The following is a 17,259-nucleotide window of genomic DNA, read 5'->3' as shown; positions in this document are numbered from 1 at the left end:
GGTTTTCCCCACAGGCTGAGGAGCCAGGTACTTACTTCTGCAGAGATCCTGTGAAGGTTAGTTTTCTTGGTTGCTACTCCATGTATAGAGCTCAGGAAAGACCAGGACATGTAAGATCAGAAACCCTTCGTTATTGCCATCATGTTCACTATGAGGCTTGATGTTGAGCAGCATCATGTGTACAGTCTCATTTGGGCCTCCTCCCCATAATGCTCTACTAAGAGCACAAGTGCTTTCTCCCCACTGCCTGCCCCTTAGCTGCTGATGCTGTACTGTGAATTAGCCCCCACCCCTCGTTTTTGGAATAAACTTACCTAGTATTAGCAATGGTATTCACTTACCTTAGAGTATTTGTAAAGCATTCAAAAGGTTCTTCACTCTTGCCTTACACGTAATCTATGGTTACTAACTTTTTTCCAGCACACTACTCTATGTCTGTACCTCTTTCATCTTTGAAGAGATGTGGACACAGAATTGTCCCTGAAGTGCTGAAATACTTAATGTAGATCATTTAAAAATACCTTCAGGTTTATTTAACTGTCTGTCTGGGATTTCTAGGTCTCTATGCTAACAGGCATGCCTCGATAAGAATAAACCTTTTTATTTCTTTTAGTTTCTAATTACATTAGAGTCAAATCACAGCACTTAAATTTTTGAAGAAATTTTTGCCTTAAGGAGGATGGAGCTTTGTTTCTCCTTCATTAACACATGCTATGTTATGGATCTTAAGTGTCCTCCAAAGTCCATGTGGTGCACACTTGGTTGTCAGCATGGTGCTTTTTAGACTGGTAAAATCTTTGGTAGGTGGGGCCTGGCGGGAGGTCTTTAGGCCATTGGAGACATGCCCTCAAAGGGGATAATGGGACTCTAGTCCCTTCTTTTTTCACTCCCCAGATGTGAGATAAATGGTTTTGCTCTTCTGCATGCTTCTACTGTGATCTGCCTAACCACAGGCCCAAAGCAGCAGGGCCAGTTCATCATGGACTGCAACCTGTGAAATCACGAACCAAATAAACCTCTTCTCTAAGTTGGTTATCTCAGGTGTTTATTATAGTAACAAAAAGCTGATTAACAAAACCCATCTACTTCTACATCTCCTTTTTTACTTTTAAGGGATCCCAAGATAGCCAGGTATGATAGCACATGCTTATAATCTCATCTACTTGGGAGGCTGAGATAGGAGGATCAAAAATTCAAGGCCAGTCTTGACAAATTAGCAAGACCCTGTTTTAAAATAAAAAGGACTGAGGATCTAGCTCAGTGGAAGAGTGCCCCTGGCTCAATCCCCAGTACCACAAAAACAAATAAAAAAATTCCCAAAGCAACTCATGTCGTACTCTACCTCCAGTCATATGCTTTTAATAAATATCAAAAGGGAAAATGCTTGAACCAAAACTTTATTGCCAAACATAAAAAGATCAGTTAGTGAGAAAACTTGTCCCTCTCATCTCCCTCACTGATATCTCAGACAGCATTGGGAATGCACAGAAAACACTCTGTAAGAAAACATCTTATGAAATATGTATCACAGTAGATATTACATTTGTTCTTCAAAGGCCCTGATTTCTCACCTTCCTTGGATTAGCTATGGAACTGGAATACAAATTAGGCAATATCAATTCATTCATGGCTAGGCAACTTATGCAGACCCTTAACCCAGTCTCATTTGACTTTTTATGTTGTTTTAGAAAAATGGGTAATTGTTATATGAGTAACTCTGTTTTTCCAGATACAATTACATATGATACTTTACCTGTTCCTCATCCATCTCTTATCACATCATGTAAATATCTCTTAGCTTTTCAAATCTTTCCTTTCTGCCTCTTCCCTACCCTCTCAAACTTTGCTCACTTCTACTCCAAGCAAAAGGAACTGTAGTCCTTGCTCATGATAAAATGCCAAGTATTTGCCAAAGGAGTGGAAAAAGAGGGGTTTTTAGGGAAGTGAGATGCTTTAGTCATGAGTGACTTTTTGTTTAACCAAAATGGACATGAGGAGGGAAGGGAGGATAGTAGAGGATAGGAAAGACAGCAGAATACAACAGATACTAGTATGTAAAAACGTGGATGTGTAACCGATGTGATTCTGCAATATGTATATGGGGGAAAAATGGGAGTTCATAACCCACTTGAATCAAATGTATGAAATATGATATGTCAAGAGCTATGTAATGTTTTGAACAACTAATAAAAAATAAATAAATTTTAAAAAATGGACATGAACTTTTCCAAGAGTGGAAGAAATGGAGAACTTTTGTTTCACTAATTTTCACAAATAAATTAAATCCAACTCCAAGTTCTCTTGGTTCTTGATTAAGAAGAAATTCTCTATCAGCCATTTGGCGAGATGGAGGGAAGCCCAATCCCCCCGGCCCAAATCCTCCCTCTAGACTCCTTCCAACCCAATCCATTCTTCTAGGACCAAATGACCCAGAGTCATATGTGGATCAAAACACACTAGAGTATGAGTATGCATATTTTGCAGGTCTGTACTGTCCCTGGAATCCTGAAGCTTTGCAGGTTTTCCATGCGCGTCAGGCACAGGAATCTATGCAGGATGAGACAAATTTTGGGATAAGATTTCCCTGAATGGTTATCAAGCCATTCTTCCTACAAGTCTGTAACCTCTCCTTCCCAGAGTTAGAATGAGAGGATGGTTCTGGGTGCCATTCACTTCCCTATCCCTGACCTAATCATCTCTGTGGGACTGCAGAAACAAATAGGAGGATGCTTGAGGAAACACTTGTTTTAGCCTCCTCTGTTTCCTTCTCAACAGAAAATATCCTGATGTCAGGGAGCTAAAAACCATAGAGAAAAACTGGAGAGAGGAAAACCACATAACTAAATGCCTCAATAAATTATTTAACCATCAACATAAAGTATGACCTGGTCTCTTTTTAGCCAGTTTTTCAGAAGTTAATGTAACATCTATGTCATTCCAGAAAGAAATGACCCAAGGTCAGCATGACCTCTTCTTCACTCCAAGGGAATATATCAGCAAACGAGTCATTAAACAAGGCCCATTCTGTCTTTTTCACTTATAGAACTTCATTAAGTTTATCTGAAATGTAGTTGAAAAACAATCTAATTTATCTTGCTCCAAGTAATTTAATTAGAATTCAATTAAATTCAGCAGAATGCATACATCATTTTACATGTTGCACCTTGATTCATTTCATTTGCTATTTTTATTTTAAAGATGCAGTGGAGTTTTTTGACCCCCCACAGTGTTCTACCCAAAATCATCCACTTCATGAATAAACTAACTGGTCCTCAGGAGCACTAAGGGAAACAAAATGTGTATTCATCATTATGTATGTCACACACATCTAATTTGAATTTAATCTCTTGGGCAGTGTGTGCACTGGTAAGATAGGTACTTCATATCGGTTCATTTTTACTTCCAATAAGGATATTTTTAGCCCCTCCCTTGTTTTCTCATCAGACACATGCATATAAATAGATCAGTAGAGGAAAAGAAATGATATTCAGATTCTATTCAAATAATTTTCAGTCGTGATGAAAATTTTAGGGTATCAAGGGAAGCAAGGATAGAATTTAAAACTCTTTTCTTTTGGGATAGTTCAAAATACTACATTGTCTGGAAATTGCTTTTCTGTTAAGGAGTAGACATGCTGTACTGGAATGCAGTGGGTCTTGGTGAATATAATCTTAAAAGGCCCCATATCATGAGAGTACTGGGTAAGTGGAAGGATGTTGACCTCATTCATTTTCCAGGAAAACTTGAAACTATCTTTTGAGTGGTTGTTGGCTTTGAGTTAGATTAATTAAGCAGAAGTTTTCCAATGCTACATGCTTCTGTGATTTCATAAACAAAGGGGAATAACCAGCATTTGGAGGGTACATTTTCTTAATCCCAAATTACTTGTGGCTATGGTGTTCACAAGTAGGAAGTGAGCCTAGTGCTCTTTGGGTTCATCATGTACAGCTGCTGTTGTGATGTCTCAGCATTGACCTCTGTAGCTGTCATATCAAAGGAGCATTGGTAGTTCCAGGGGGAGGTGAGGAAGAGAAAGGTAGGTAGAAAATATAACTTTCGGGGGAAAAACAAATGTTAACTTGAAGTGTTTACTTTTTAGCTACTTAATTTCCTCTTTAATGGAACTTTAAAATATCGAGGAGGCCATTCTCATTTTTTCATTTGAAAGACAAATTCTGAATATTCTCTTTGGTACTTTGCTACATACTTACTGGATGCCTTTTGTGCCCTTGGACACCTTGCAAACATCAATGTAGCCTTTACAGAGAGAGAGGTGAGCTGGCTGCCATGTGTCCAAGACCTAAAGTGTCCCAGATTTATAAATCTTGAGTTAGGAGAAAAGGAAAAAGAGTGTTTCTTAGTTTAGGCTGTTATTTAAAAAAAAAAAAAGTGCCATGAACCCATGGGTGCTTATAAACAACAGAAATTAGTTTTACACAGTTCTGGAAGATGAAAGTCTGAGATAGAGGTACTAGCATGGTTATATTTGGTGAGGACTCTTCTTCCTGGTTGCAGACTGTATCCTTATATGGCAGAGAAAGGCCAAGAGAGGTCTTGGGCATCCTGTTATAAGACACATTCATGAGGACTCCACCCTTAACCCAGTTGTCTTCCAAAGGCCCTACTTCCTAATGACATCACATTGGGCAGGGGTAGGATTTCAACACATGAATTTGTGGGGGAACACACACATTCATTCTGTTGCAAGGTGATTTGTAAATGATTTCAGCTGGAAAATATTTGACTACTTTCCCCACCAGCCTACAGTATAAAAGAGCCACCATAAAAAGACAGACCAGACTGTAGCCATGATGAAAGTTTGGAAGGTACAGTGCCTTGTCCCATCCTATTCTGGGGGCTGGATTTCACTAAGCCAGGTATGTCAGAGCACATCTCTTTATGTTAACAGATTATTTCAGAATGAGCTCAAGTAGGAAAAAGGTGATCATGCAAGTGATCCCTCATTTTTTTCTTCTTTGCTCTTAAAGTTATCAGGGGTTCCCTGACCTGAGGGTCTGGAACTGGTTTTCAGTTGTAACCATGCAGTTGCTTCTCCTGTAAGAATAGGTTAATCTCTGTTACACAGAACATGAATTTAATGGGAATGCTCATTCAGAATAAGCATCGCTGTTGCATCCTTGGTTTGTAATCTGCTTGACATTTTTGTTTTCCCTAATGTTTTACCACAAGGCTTAGTCTTAGTAGCTTTTTAAAAGTACTTAGAACATTTTATACTACATGTACCACCCTGAGTTATCTTTCAGTAGTCATCAGTGTAAATTTCAGCATTTTCTGTTCTCCACCAGCTCCTTCCACCATCCGTCTTTAAACATCCTTAGACACATTCTCTCCTCAGAGAGTGTGGCCAACTCAGACACATTCTCTCCTGCTGGTCTTTTCTTCTCTTCAGTTTTAAAGGCAGTTGAGGATCTTTTGGGATTCCCTTTCTTCCAGTTGCCTTTTCTTCTTTTCAACCCTGAAGTGGAATGGCAATAATAGAATTTTCTGTTGTTATTAGAATGATCACTTCAGTAAAATTTCAACAGATCAAATTTCTTCCCAGTCATTACCATATTTAATTATGGTAAATATCTAGTTTTTGTCCTTACAGGTGATCTTTTCCTATAGAATAAAACTTACACCCAAAAGGACTTAAAATCAGCATACTACATCAATGTGCAGCCACATCAATGTTCATAGCAGCTCAATTCACAATAGCTAAACTGTGGAACCAACCTTAATGCCCTTCCATAGATTAGTGGATAAAGAAACTGTCACATAGATACATGATGGAATATTACTCAGCATTAAAAGAATAAAATTATGGCATTTGCTGGTAAATGGATGGAGTTGGAGAATATCATGCTAAGCAAAGTAAGCCAATCCTGAAAACCAAAGGCTGAAGGTCCTCTCTGATAAGTGGAGGCTTATCCATAATGGGGATAGAGGAGGCATGGGAAAACTGAAGGGACTTTGACTGGGCAAAGGGGACAGAGGGTAGGGTGGGTATATGGGGGCAGGAAAGATGGTGGCATGAGATGGACATCATTACCATAGGTTACATGTATGATTGCACATATGGTCTGATGCTACGTAGTGTAAAACCATAGAAATGTGAAGTTGTGCTCCAATTATGTACAATGAATCAAAATGCATTCTGGTGGCATATATACCTAATTAAAATAAATTAATTAAAAAATTTTAAAAGAAATTTACATAGCCCATATTGCAAAAATTGGATTTTGATGTAATATTGAGATGTTTTCAAGGGCATCTGTTAGATAAAATTAGTCCTTTATTGTCATGTCCTTGGAATAGGGCAATTGGAATCATCCTTTGATGCAAAGCAAGTAGGAAAAAAATGAATCTACTTAGAGAATCCTTTTAGTGCTTGAAAGCAAAAGCCTGATATATTTGTCTTCTAAAATGGAGCATGGCTTTTCTACTTATTTATCCTAATTCCCTGCATGTTCTTCCAAGTAAAAGGCATAATTGATGATCTCAGTTGATTATATATTTTTCAAACAGGTTTTAATTGTGTATGGAGAAGTTCAACACTCAGTGGAATCTACTTTTCTCTACTTCACATATACTACACATCATACATAAAAAATGGTAAATATGTAATAAAATAATGAAATTTGACGTGGGTTCTTTTTTTAAAAGAAAGTGAGTCACCAATCGACTTGATACTTTCTTTGTTTTTATTTATTCAATAGATTTCAAAGTTAAATGTTTATCATTTGGCCTCAGGGTCCACTAACATAATCCAAAATGCAAAGCTAAAAGCATTTCGTAATGAAAAATGTCAAAGTCATTTAAAATGCACAAAGAAAGAAAATAGCATCACAGTCATCCTATAAAGGTTGCCACCTCTTCTCTGCTCTCCAGAAGATGTTAGCAAGAGTGAGAACTGGAGTCAGAAGTTCCTATTTAAACCTAAACTCTTTTAGTTTTATAATAATCATGTCATGTAAAACTCCTTAAATATGCCTCATTTCATTTTTGCTTCCCTTCCTCAATTTCCAAAGGGCAGGAATCCTTTAAACTTTCCTAATGGGGAGATAATTTATTATTCAGTGAAGCAATAAACCTGAGGGTATATATGTGTGTGTATACACATACATTCACACAAACACACATATAGAGATAATAAATGTACACATATGTTTTCTTCTAAATGTATCACAGCACAATCTTATAGATTTAACTAATCAAAGGGTATTGGTACTTCCAAGTGTACTAAGTTATAGGAGCTCTTATTCTAAGTTTGCATCATAAATTAGATATTATAGGAGGAAGTTTATTTACACTGTCTTATTTAATCCTCACGACAGCCTTCTGAGATGTATGATACTATCCCCAATTTATCAATGAGGAAAATGAGTCTCAGCAGCACAGGCAGGATCTGAATGCAGATCTGTTCAGTTTCAAAATGTGCTCTCATCTTACTACACCATGCTGGTTCTTTGGACAAAGATGGCAAAGTTTCGTGCCTTTCAAGAAAATGATCAAAAAGCTTACCTTCATGTCAGTTGTCTCCAAAGTGGGAGTACACATTCCTAGGGGAATACAAGATGATGATCCTGTAGGATCTGAGAGTAAAGTACTATCATTGCTGTATATGTAAAAAGAAGAAACTATTTTACATGAGAAAATAAGAAGAAAGTAATTAGGTTTGGCTGAGTTTCAATATATCAATGACTGACGCAGTTATTTCATTTGTAAGTTGGATGCCTGATTCTATCTTCTTTTTATTTTTAAATGACTGTTTATTTTTTCTTTTTAAAATTTTATTTCCTTTCTCCATTCTTTTTCTTTCTAATAACAACTTTAATGAGATACAATTCTTACCTTGCTGTACAATTCATTCATCTACTTAAAATATGCAATTTGGTAGTTTTGAGCATATTAGTATTTAGTATTAGTATTTATACAGACATGTGCAACTCACACCATAGTAAATTTTAGAACATTTCCATCACCTTGAAAGGAATACTACATCTGTTAGCTATCATCCTGTAATAGCTATGCCACCCCCCAGTCCTAAGCCACCAGCCATCTGCCTCCTATCTTTGTAGATTGGCCTGTTCTAAACATTTCATATTAAGGGGGTCATACGATATGTGTTCTTTTTGTGATTAGCTTCTATAAATGGCTGTCTCTTAAGGTAGAGAGATTCTTCAACACAAAGAGGATGTTCTGCTATCAGAAATAGCTCACATGGGCCTGGTTAAAAGGATTGGTAATTATGTCATTTCAACAAATAAACTTTACAATCAGAACAGTTGGCTTTAAAATGATTCCTACACAGAAGCTGAGAGCCAAAGATAATACTAAAATGTACCATAAGTAAATTATAAAAACAACAAATTGAACTGGGTATGGTAATTCATGCCTGTAATCCTAACAGCTTAGGAGGCCCAGGCAGGGGGATCACAAGTTCAAAGCCAGCCTCAGCAATTTAGTGAGGCCCTGAGCAACTTAGCAAGAACCCATCTTAAAATAAAGCATTTTTTAAAAGGATTGGGGATGTTGCTCAGTGGTTAAGTGCCTTTGGGTTAAAACCCTAGTACTAAAAACTAAACAAAAGCAACAACAGCAGATTGTTCAATTGAAGCATTTCTAACATTTCTTACTAATATGACTTTTCTTCATCGGTCACATTACAAAGTAAAACAAACAAATGTAAATTCTCATAATGTGTAACAAAAATATTAAGTAGGATTTGTGATTGCCAACAAGTCAACTGTAAACATGGTTTCACTTACATTTTTATTACAGATGGACTGCACTTCAAATATACAGTGTAGCTTAAGATGTTCCATAGTGTCAGCAAGAAATTTTAAAATAAACCAGCCATAACATAAATGTAAATTCCAGTTTTGGGGTGTTATTTTATTATTTTAAAATTTTTCTATTCAGTGTGATGATGATTGTCTAATTAGCCTCAGTTAGTATTTCTTATGAATAAATTATCAATATCCTTATTCTGTTGGGGAAAAACTCCTCTTTTCTGTCACTGTAATAATGGCTATAATACACACACACACACACACACACACACACACACAGATGATAAACACATTCTTCTGTCAACAAATAACATTGAAAGATGCATAAAAAACCATGCCAAAGACTGGAAATACTAGAACTCTGCTGCTTTGCAATGCTGGGGTACAAGCACAGCTGTTTCAGCATCTCTGCCAGAGGTGATACGTGATGGAGTTAGGGCAATTGGTGAGGAGTCTCACTTGCACAGAGAGATACCTGGTTTTTCAATCTTGCCTCTTATTGAACCTTAATAAAATCATAATGAACTTTGGGACATGATAACATGATAATTGCCCATAAATTCCAAAGAATAATGCCCAGTGAATTAAAATTCTACCTTGCTCTTTAAAATCCTCTGCCACTTACCTGTCCATATCCATCTCATCTATGATTTCTTACTTGATAACCAAGTCTGTTTCCACATCTCTCTGCTGTGACACAACATAGCATTCCCTTCCCTGAAATAGCATGCCAACCTCTCACTGCCCAGCCACATCTCTACCATTAATTAAAAATGAGACACCCAAAGCTGCATTCTCCGAGAAACTATTACAGATTTGCTTTGTTCAATTTTAGACTAAAATTGTCCCAATAACTTCTAGCAGCTTTATATAGATTTACTTGAATACATAAGTATTTTTACATTCTCTGCTTAGATGGTCTCACTTATTTATCTTCCCTGTCCCTCTGAGCTTCCTGGAGGCAGGGTATGCAATCTCTTCTCTTAAGCTGCACCCAGCAGGCCATGGCAAATGCTACTGAATGGCCTATTTCTCTGTGGGTAATCCTCAAACCCACAGAGTTACACATAATTTGTAGACATTCCTGATAACCCAACTACCAAAGAATTGTTTCAAATATAGTTGAGATTGAAGATACAAATTTCAAGAATTGGCATGCACACATCAGTGTAATTATGGAGTGGAAGAAAATGTAAAGTTCACTATTTCCCCCAGAAAGCAGATGGAGACACATGCAGCTTTTATTAAAGGGTGCCATTCTAGGGAGCAGAAGTGAGGAAAGGAAGGAGGGAGGGACAATACAAGGGCAGGGTATACCACTGAGAGCCTTCAGAGGCAGGACCATCCTCGGGGAGCCTGTATAAATGACTGTGTCAATACAGCTTGCCGAGGTGAGGAAGAACAAAGAATCCATTGCTCTGCGAGAGTTTCCTATTGTTCAAGTACAATAATTCTCTTACACTTTCTGAATGCTCATGAATAGACACCAAGCAGGTCTCTGTGAGGTCTGGCCCTCAGCCTACTGCAGTGGGCAGTCCCCTGGGTAGAAGGTGCAAGGTATACATCATAGTCTGAGGCACAGGGCCACTAAGTTGTACCCACATAAAGGTTTCTATGCAGAGATGGTCATGACAGCCATCAATGAAACGGGAAGGAGTAAGTGGCCAGGGACCCTAGAGATAGGTGAGGCCAAAAAGATTTGGAGGGGAGTGTGAGGGATGTCATACACACACTCACCCATCATAAAATTCTCATTTTACATGAAGAACCCACGCCTATGAAAGATACCAATCCTTGCGAAACACCTGAGATCATGGAGCTTAATTAGTGGAACTCACAGGGCCAGGGGTTTCCAATGCCCCATTTAGTGCCTTTTCATTTTTCTTTGCTACTTCTCTGGACATAAAACACAACCTCTGTGAGCATTTCTGACTCATCCCCTCTCACTGGAGTTCAAATATCTCCTACATATGTTACCTCTTAGACCCAGTGAAATGTTGTGTTCGAGACCATTTCCTTGTGGCTTGGTTTCAAGCAAAAGAAAATGGATGCTACAGTCAAAGAATAGATTCAATTCTGTGAGTACCGTACCGAACCTGAGGGAAAGAAATCCCAATTAGTGTTAAGCCTCTGGTGGTATGTATTTGCTTCTTACCTAATAATCTTCTTACATAGAAGTCTAATTAATGCTTGAATGCAATAAAACCTTTCAGCAAACAGCTTCTAGAAGTCAAGGGCCTAACTTCTGCAAACAAGAATCTTGTCAAAGAACATAGTACAGGACGTTTCTCCTGCATTCAAGTAGTATTGTTTTCCCCCTAGCAGTACACTGGGGTGTTCTTTGTGAATGCATATCTGAATTCAGTGCTGACTCAGATCTGACATGACTTGCCTAAGAATTGTTAACAGAATGAAGATGCCTCCAAAGATATGTTGATTTGCTCTACTTCAAGATGATAACATAACTTTTTTTCACTCTCATGACCAAGAATTACAGAGCAATATGATTATATAACACTACATTGAAACGAATAGATTCTTATAACTAAGAGAAGAAAACAGGTATAATTTATGCTTTATTTCTAATCCTATTATTTTGAATATTTAATTTGTAACACGAGTTTTTTTCTCAAAATTGTAAAGTCTGTTTCTTTAACAGAACAAAGTGCTGGTGATAATGGTTATGTCAGTCTTTGTGAATATGAGCTCTATTATAACAGGTATTCAGCTTCCAGCAGCACTATTTTTCCTGAGACTCATGCATTTTTCATTGTCTAGGCCTTCTGAATTTAAAGTGGATAAGATATCCTTTTAAATGCATAAACAAAGAAGACGAAAATGTGTATCATAACCTCCTCTCCATTTCTGCTACTAAAATTATAGGAACTATGTATCTTACGTTGGAATGCATCTGGTGTGCTGTTCTATATACTACATGAATAACCAACAGCTTGCTGTGCAAAATTTCACCCTGCACCATATTTAGCATCATTTTTGCAAGATAGCACCTTACCAGTCTTGTTCAAAAAATGCACCAGAAAATAGCTTATTAATCTCAGTGTCTAACTGGCAGATGGAATACACTGAAAACAAGGTTGTTTTTGTCTTTCTGTACTAGTAGTTTTTTCAAGATAAGATGAGCAGCCATCTTTCAAATCTCCCAAGACTTTGCCATTTTCATTTTTTTGATATTTGTTCAGTCTTAAATTCATCCATTCAATCACTCATTCTGTGTTTATTGAGCATTTATTTCTTTTCTGTCTCACATTTCTCAAAAGTCTTCGAATAGGGAAATGAATAGAACACATGTTTTTCTTCTTAAGAATTCATGAGCTGTAAGGTCTGGTGAGTGAGTGCAAGTAGATACAGAGACATAACAGATGAGGACACTGCACTCAGCCTTGGGGAATAGGCAGTGGTCAACAGAGGCATTCTGGAGAAGATGGATGAGGAGTTAGGTAAGGGGACCACAGATCAACTGTAGTGGTTACCTAAGGGGAAAACCTGTTAGGAGGGATAGGATGAAAATAAATGTGCTAGAAAGATTGAGACACAGGAAAAAAAAAGATTAGGGAGAACTCTTCTATGCAAGTGCCATCGTATGGATTTGCCCTGTGCTAGATAAAAGGACAAAAGAGAATTTGATGGGGCAAGATGGCAAGGCAGGGGGATAGCTGACAGAGGGTCAACATTTACATATTTAGGTTTATTATGTTTTTATACATTTACTGATATATTTTATTTTTATAACTCTAGTAACTAGTCTAGATGTACAGCTTACATTAGGTATGATATCTAGCTCCCTTCAGTCAGGAAAGGACTTATGAACTAATCTGATAAAGGTTCCTTCTATCCTTTCCTGTTCTACGCGTCACGTTCATTAGCATGACCGATGAAACCATAATTTGCATTCTCTATCAATTCACACCAGCAGCAGCTGAATGAGGTGGCCACTAATTATAATTCAATTATTGAAATTGAATACATCAGATTTGCTGTTTTGTTTGGCAAAAGAAACAAGAATAGGCTTGTGTTGACCTATTGAAAGGGGCACATGACAGATATCTTGGGGGGTGATAGCGTTCATCAGAACATCTGGCCAGCTTTCTTTCTTTCTTTCTTTTTTTTGTCTTTACCTTCTCCAAAATATTTCTGGAAATTGTCCAGTTAGGTTAGCTTGAAGCTCTGTGCATTCTGTGAGAACAAAGAATTTTTTTTTTGGCAGCATAATGATGGTATAACACAGTACAAAGATATAGAACCATATTACCTACTTCTCATCTAAACTTTTCGCAGTGTGGTCAGTATAAGTAGAGTATAGCTCAGTGATCTCTCTGAGCATCATTTACTTATCTATAAAATAGAATGATAATAATATCTGCCTTGCAAGATTTTTCTGAGTATGAAGTAATAAGTAAATTTAACCCCAAGGTTTGGCACATAATAGGAACTTATTAAACATCAACTATTATTGTTATTTCACCTCCACTGGCCCACATTTTTTACTAAGTTATTTGGGAACCCTCTTACAAATTTTGGGATGTATCACTCCCCAAGGATAAGGATTGTGTTTAACTCATTTTCACATGTATAGCATATGGTATACAGAAGGCTATTTCTTAGTATGTTGGCACATCTACACAATTTAGACTAAAATTTTTCTCTTTCACATAAGTAATCTGTAATTCTCTCTGGCTTGGTTTTGTTCAGGAAAGGCTTAGGATACTGTCCAGGTTTCGAATACTATGGTTGTAATCTGAATTGCTGTAGAACTACCAGATCTACCAATCTAGCTATGGCCTTTGCCACTTCTCCCAAGGGAACATAGTCCAGCTGAGTTTGCTCCAGGGGACATCAAGAACAATTCTCTTATATGCCAGCTCTCACTCACTCCATTTTCTCTTCCACTTAAGGATCTAGCTTATTAGGCAAATAATCAAGAGTAACTCAATAATTGTATAATCAAGTTTATTGTAAATTAATGTTTAAGTCATTTTAAACATTCTTGGGTCAACTATCATGAAGGCTATTATGTTTCATGGTAACTGGATCCTACTCCTTCAAAGAACTCTTTAAATTATTTGAATTCTTCAAAGTCAACACCTTTTATTTCTCAGCACTTCCTCTCCACTTAATCACCTCTCTCAGTCTCTTCCATGAAAATCTCTAGTCTCTTGGTTTCCATAACATCAGTATTACAAAGGTTGGCAGTTACTATCAGTCATCTCTTTCCAGTCCTCAATCTCTCCAAGCAACATTCAGTATGACAACTATTTTCTTCCACAAATGTCTGGCCCTTGGTTTTCTTAACACCAAGAACTACCCTGCCCTTCCAGCTACTCTGACCCCAGTGATGCCGTTTTTCTTCCACTTTGCCCAACGCTACTCTTGGAATCTCCCAAGGGTTTTCCCAGTGTCATCTTATTTCCTCTGGCTCTCTGTTCTTTGATGATACTCTCCATTTTCAGTACTTTAGCTATCACTTCCGTAAATATAACATGTGCATATTATCTCTTGAATGACTTCCCTATCCAACCATGATCCCATGTTTCTTATACTGCTGGATCATTTGGAAGATTATCTGGCAGTTTAGAATCAACATACCTAAAATATTTATTGTCTTTCCACTAAAATCAATACCTTATCATGATTTTTGTCAGTGGATATTTTATTTCTCTCAGTCTTAAGAAACTTTGAGTTGATTCTCTCTACCTTTTTTTAATCATCCTTTCTGTAAACTGTTCCGTGTTGCCTACACCTATCTCAGCACTGTCTTTGAATTCTTCCATTTTCTACTTCCTCTGAACCAACCAGATTGCCTGTCAATAGATATGTTGAAGAACATTGTATAAGAATCACTGTCTGGCAAAGGCAAGAGAAATATAAAAGCATAATTACAAAGCAATGAGATAGAACTAATAAAGGAGATGCCTACCAGGGGAGCAGAAAAGTCTTCTCATAGACGGTGACAGATGAGCCAAGTCCTGAAAAGATGAATAGGTGTCAGACTGGCAAAAGTAAAATGAATATTCTGGAAATAATAACATATGCAAAAAAATGCAGCCAAAGAAGACCATGACTGGTTGAAGTGCAAATAGCTCCCAATGACTGGAACTCTGGCTTCTTGGAAGAATCTCATGGGGTGGGGGCAGAAAGAAGCAAAGCTCCAAAGGTAGTTGAAGCAGAGGAGAAGATTTAGAACATCGCTTCAGTTACCTGTTGCTGTATAACTATTGTAAAACTCTATGCCATAAAATAACATTGATGCTTTCTCACAATCCTCCAACTGAGCAGCAATCTCTGGGGATGGCTCATCTCTGTGGCCTGTGGCACAGGATGGCTTGACTTGACTGGAGCAGGAAGATCCCAGATCCTCATTCCTAATGTTCTTCACATCAACTGAGGCAGCCATACTAACTGGGCTTCTCTTATATTTCCCGGTGGTCTCTCAGTCTTCAATAGTCTACTCAGACTTCTTTACTTGGAAGCTAGTTCCAAAGAAGGGAAAACATGGAAACTGCAGAGCTTCTTAGGTTTAGAAGTCACATGGGAATTCTTCCCCTATGCTCTATTGTCAAAGCAAGTCGTAAGACCCATTTGGCTTCCCAAAAAGGAGAAATGTTGGAAGGAGCAGCATGAATATAAAGGGAAGTTGGCAGCTGGCTTTGCAGATCATGCACGATAGGCCCTGTGGAACACTGCATTCTATAGAGAATTGTAGGATTTAAAGCTGCAGACGGGTGTTTGAAATATGTTTAAAGCCATATCTTTAACCCATTTATGGAATTTGAATTTAGGGGTCAAGGGCCAGTACCTGGAAATAAATTTGCCTCAGAAAAGTGTCCTCCAAGGTCCATGGAGCTTGCCATAATTTTTACTCTCTATGGAAGCAAATGGAATGAACAAAGTATGAGTGATGCTTTTCTGTTTTAAATCAAAATAAAATCAAAGTACAGCTCAGGACTCTGTGTTCTTCCTTCCAGAAAAAATGGATTTATATCCTCCATGAGGGAAAAAATTTAAAAAACCACCGATCTTCTGCCTAAGGCCATTTTGTTTAGAAATACTAGTGCTTGCTTATTTTATATTTCTGTTTGTACAAATACACCAGGAAAGTCAGATGAAACTTTCAGGGAGGACAGAAATCTGCTTTGTATTTCCAGGGAGTTTTCTTCTGTTGGAGAATGCACGCACGTGTATGTCATCAGAAAGCTTGGGTGGGCATTTCATTTCCATGCAAAGTGAACACTTTGACTGTTGCCTGTCATCTCCACTATAGTGGTCCACAGAGGCAGAGCCTATGAAAAAGGCACAGAAAATATTTGCATAATTTGAAAGGTTTTATTATACCACTATGGTGTTGAATTTCCTTCAGGAATAACAGTTTTAATAGAAAGGCAACTGTGATGTGAGCAGAGAGGAGCAGAGGCCTAATGTGTGTTAAAGCTTCTTAGAGAAAATTAAGATCCAAAGTTTAGGAATGAACTGGAGATGGCCTTTCTGGAATTTTAGGGTTTCATATAGCTGTTTCACCTAAGTGTTCTGGATCCAGAACCTTGATCTATAAAAGAAAAATGGTGTATGAATCTGAGGATGAAGCTGGACTGCGTTCACTCCTGGTCAATGTTGAGATTCTTTCTCGGTGTCACTAAACACTTATTAGCATTATGGAGGGCATCAAAATATGATGTTCATTTTTCTCTATAGTCGCCAGAGTGCAGTGGCTAGAATCTAGATTCCTGTGAGGAGATTTGATCTCATATCTGATTTTGCCATTTCCTATTTATATGACTATGAACAAATTCCTTGTCTATTTAAGTTTTGGTTTCCACTGCTATAAAATCTCAATGATAATTGTACCTTCTTCATAGGATTGGTGCCAAGGATTAAAAGAATTAAGATTTATTGCCCTTAATCCAGTTCATGGTATGAGTAACCAATAAATTTTAACTGCTATTATCAGCAACAAACTTCTTGCTGATTTTGTTGTGTTTATCTCTTTCTCAGGGAGATGTTAATCTCCGTGGCTCTGGGTCAAGTGTTATCTCTTCTTATTTGTGGAATTGGCCTGACCAGCAAGTACCTGTCAGAAGATTTCCATGCTAATACACCAGTCTTCCAGAGTTTCCTCAATTACATCCTTCTCTTCTTGGTCTATACCACCACCCTAGCTGTCAGACAAGGTAAGCTCCCTATATCTCCAGAAATATAGCTTTTGCATCTACCTAGAAGAATGTGAGCCATGGCTGAATAACTTTTAGTCACGAAGACATCAATAAGATAATTCAAAAACTCTAAATCTCACTTTTCTATTTTGCAGTAATATTATAAGCAAAATGAATGAATAAATCACAAAGAAGCATAGTTTGTGTGAATTCAGCAAGAAGTAGCAAATGCAGTATAGGCAGAAATGTATAGTTTCTTACTATTTGAATTCCTATTAACATTCCTTATACCTTAGTGT

General features: G+C 37.6%; 1 protein-coding gene across 1 annotated transcript in view; it reads left to right on the top strand.

The window, feature by feature from the left end:
- Slc35f1 (solute carrier family 35 member F1) overlaps nt 1–17,259 on the top strand; it is a 387,998-nt gene that overhangs the window by 213,766 nt on the left and 156,973 nt on the right. The window contains exon 2 of the mRNA XM_078019331.1: nt 16,803–16,978. Within this exon, the coding sequence (XP_077875457.1) occupies nt 16,803–16,978 (176 nt within the window). The remainder of the gene's footprint in view (nt 1–16,802; nt 16,979–17,259) is intronic.

This window comes from Ictidomys tridecemlineatus, chromosome 8, assembly GCF_052094955.1.
Source record: "Ictidomys tridecemlineatus isolate mIctTri1 chromosome 8, mIctTri1.hap1, whole genome shotgun sequence".
Lineage (NCBI taxonomy): Eukaryota > Metazoa > Chordata > Mammalia > Rodentia > Sciuridae > Ictidomys > Ictidomys tridecemlineatus.
This window is presented reverse-complemented; position numbering and strand designations above follow the sequence as displayed.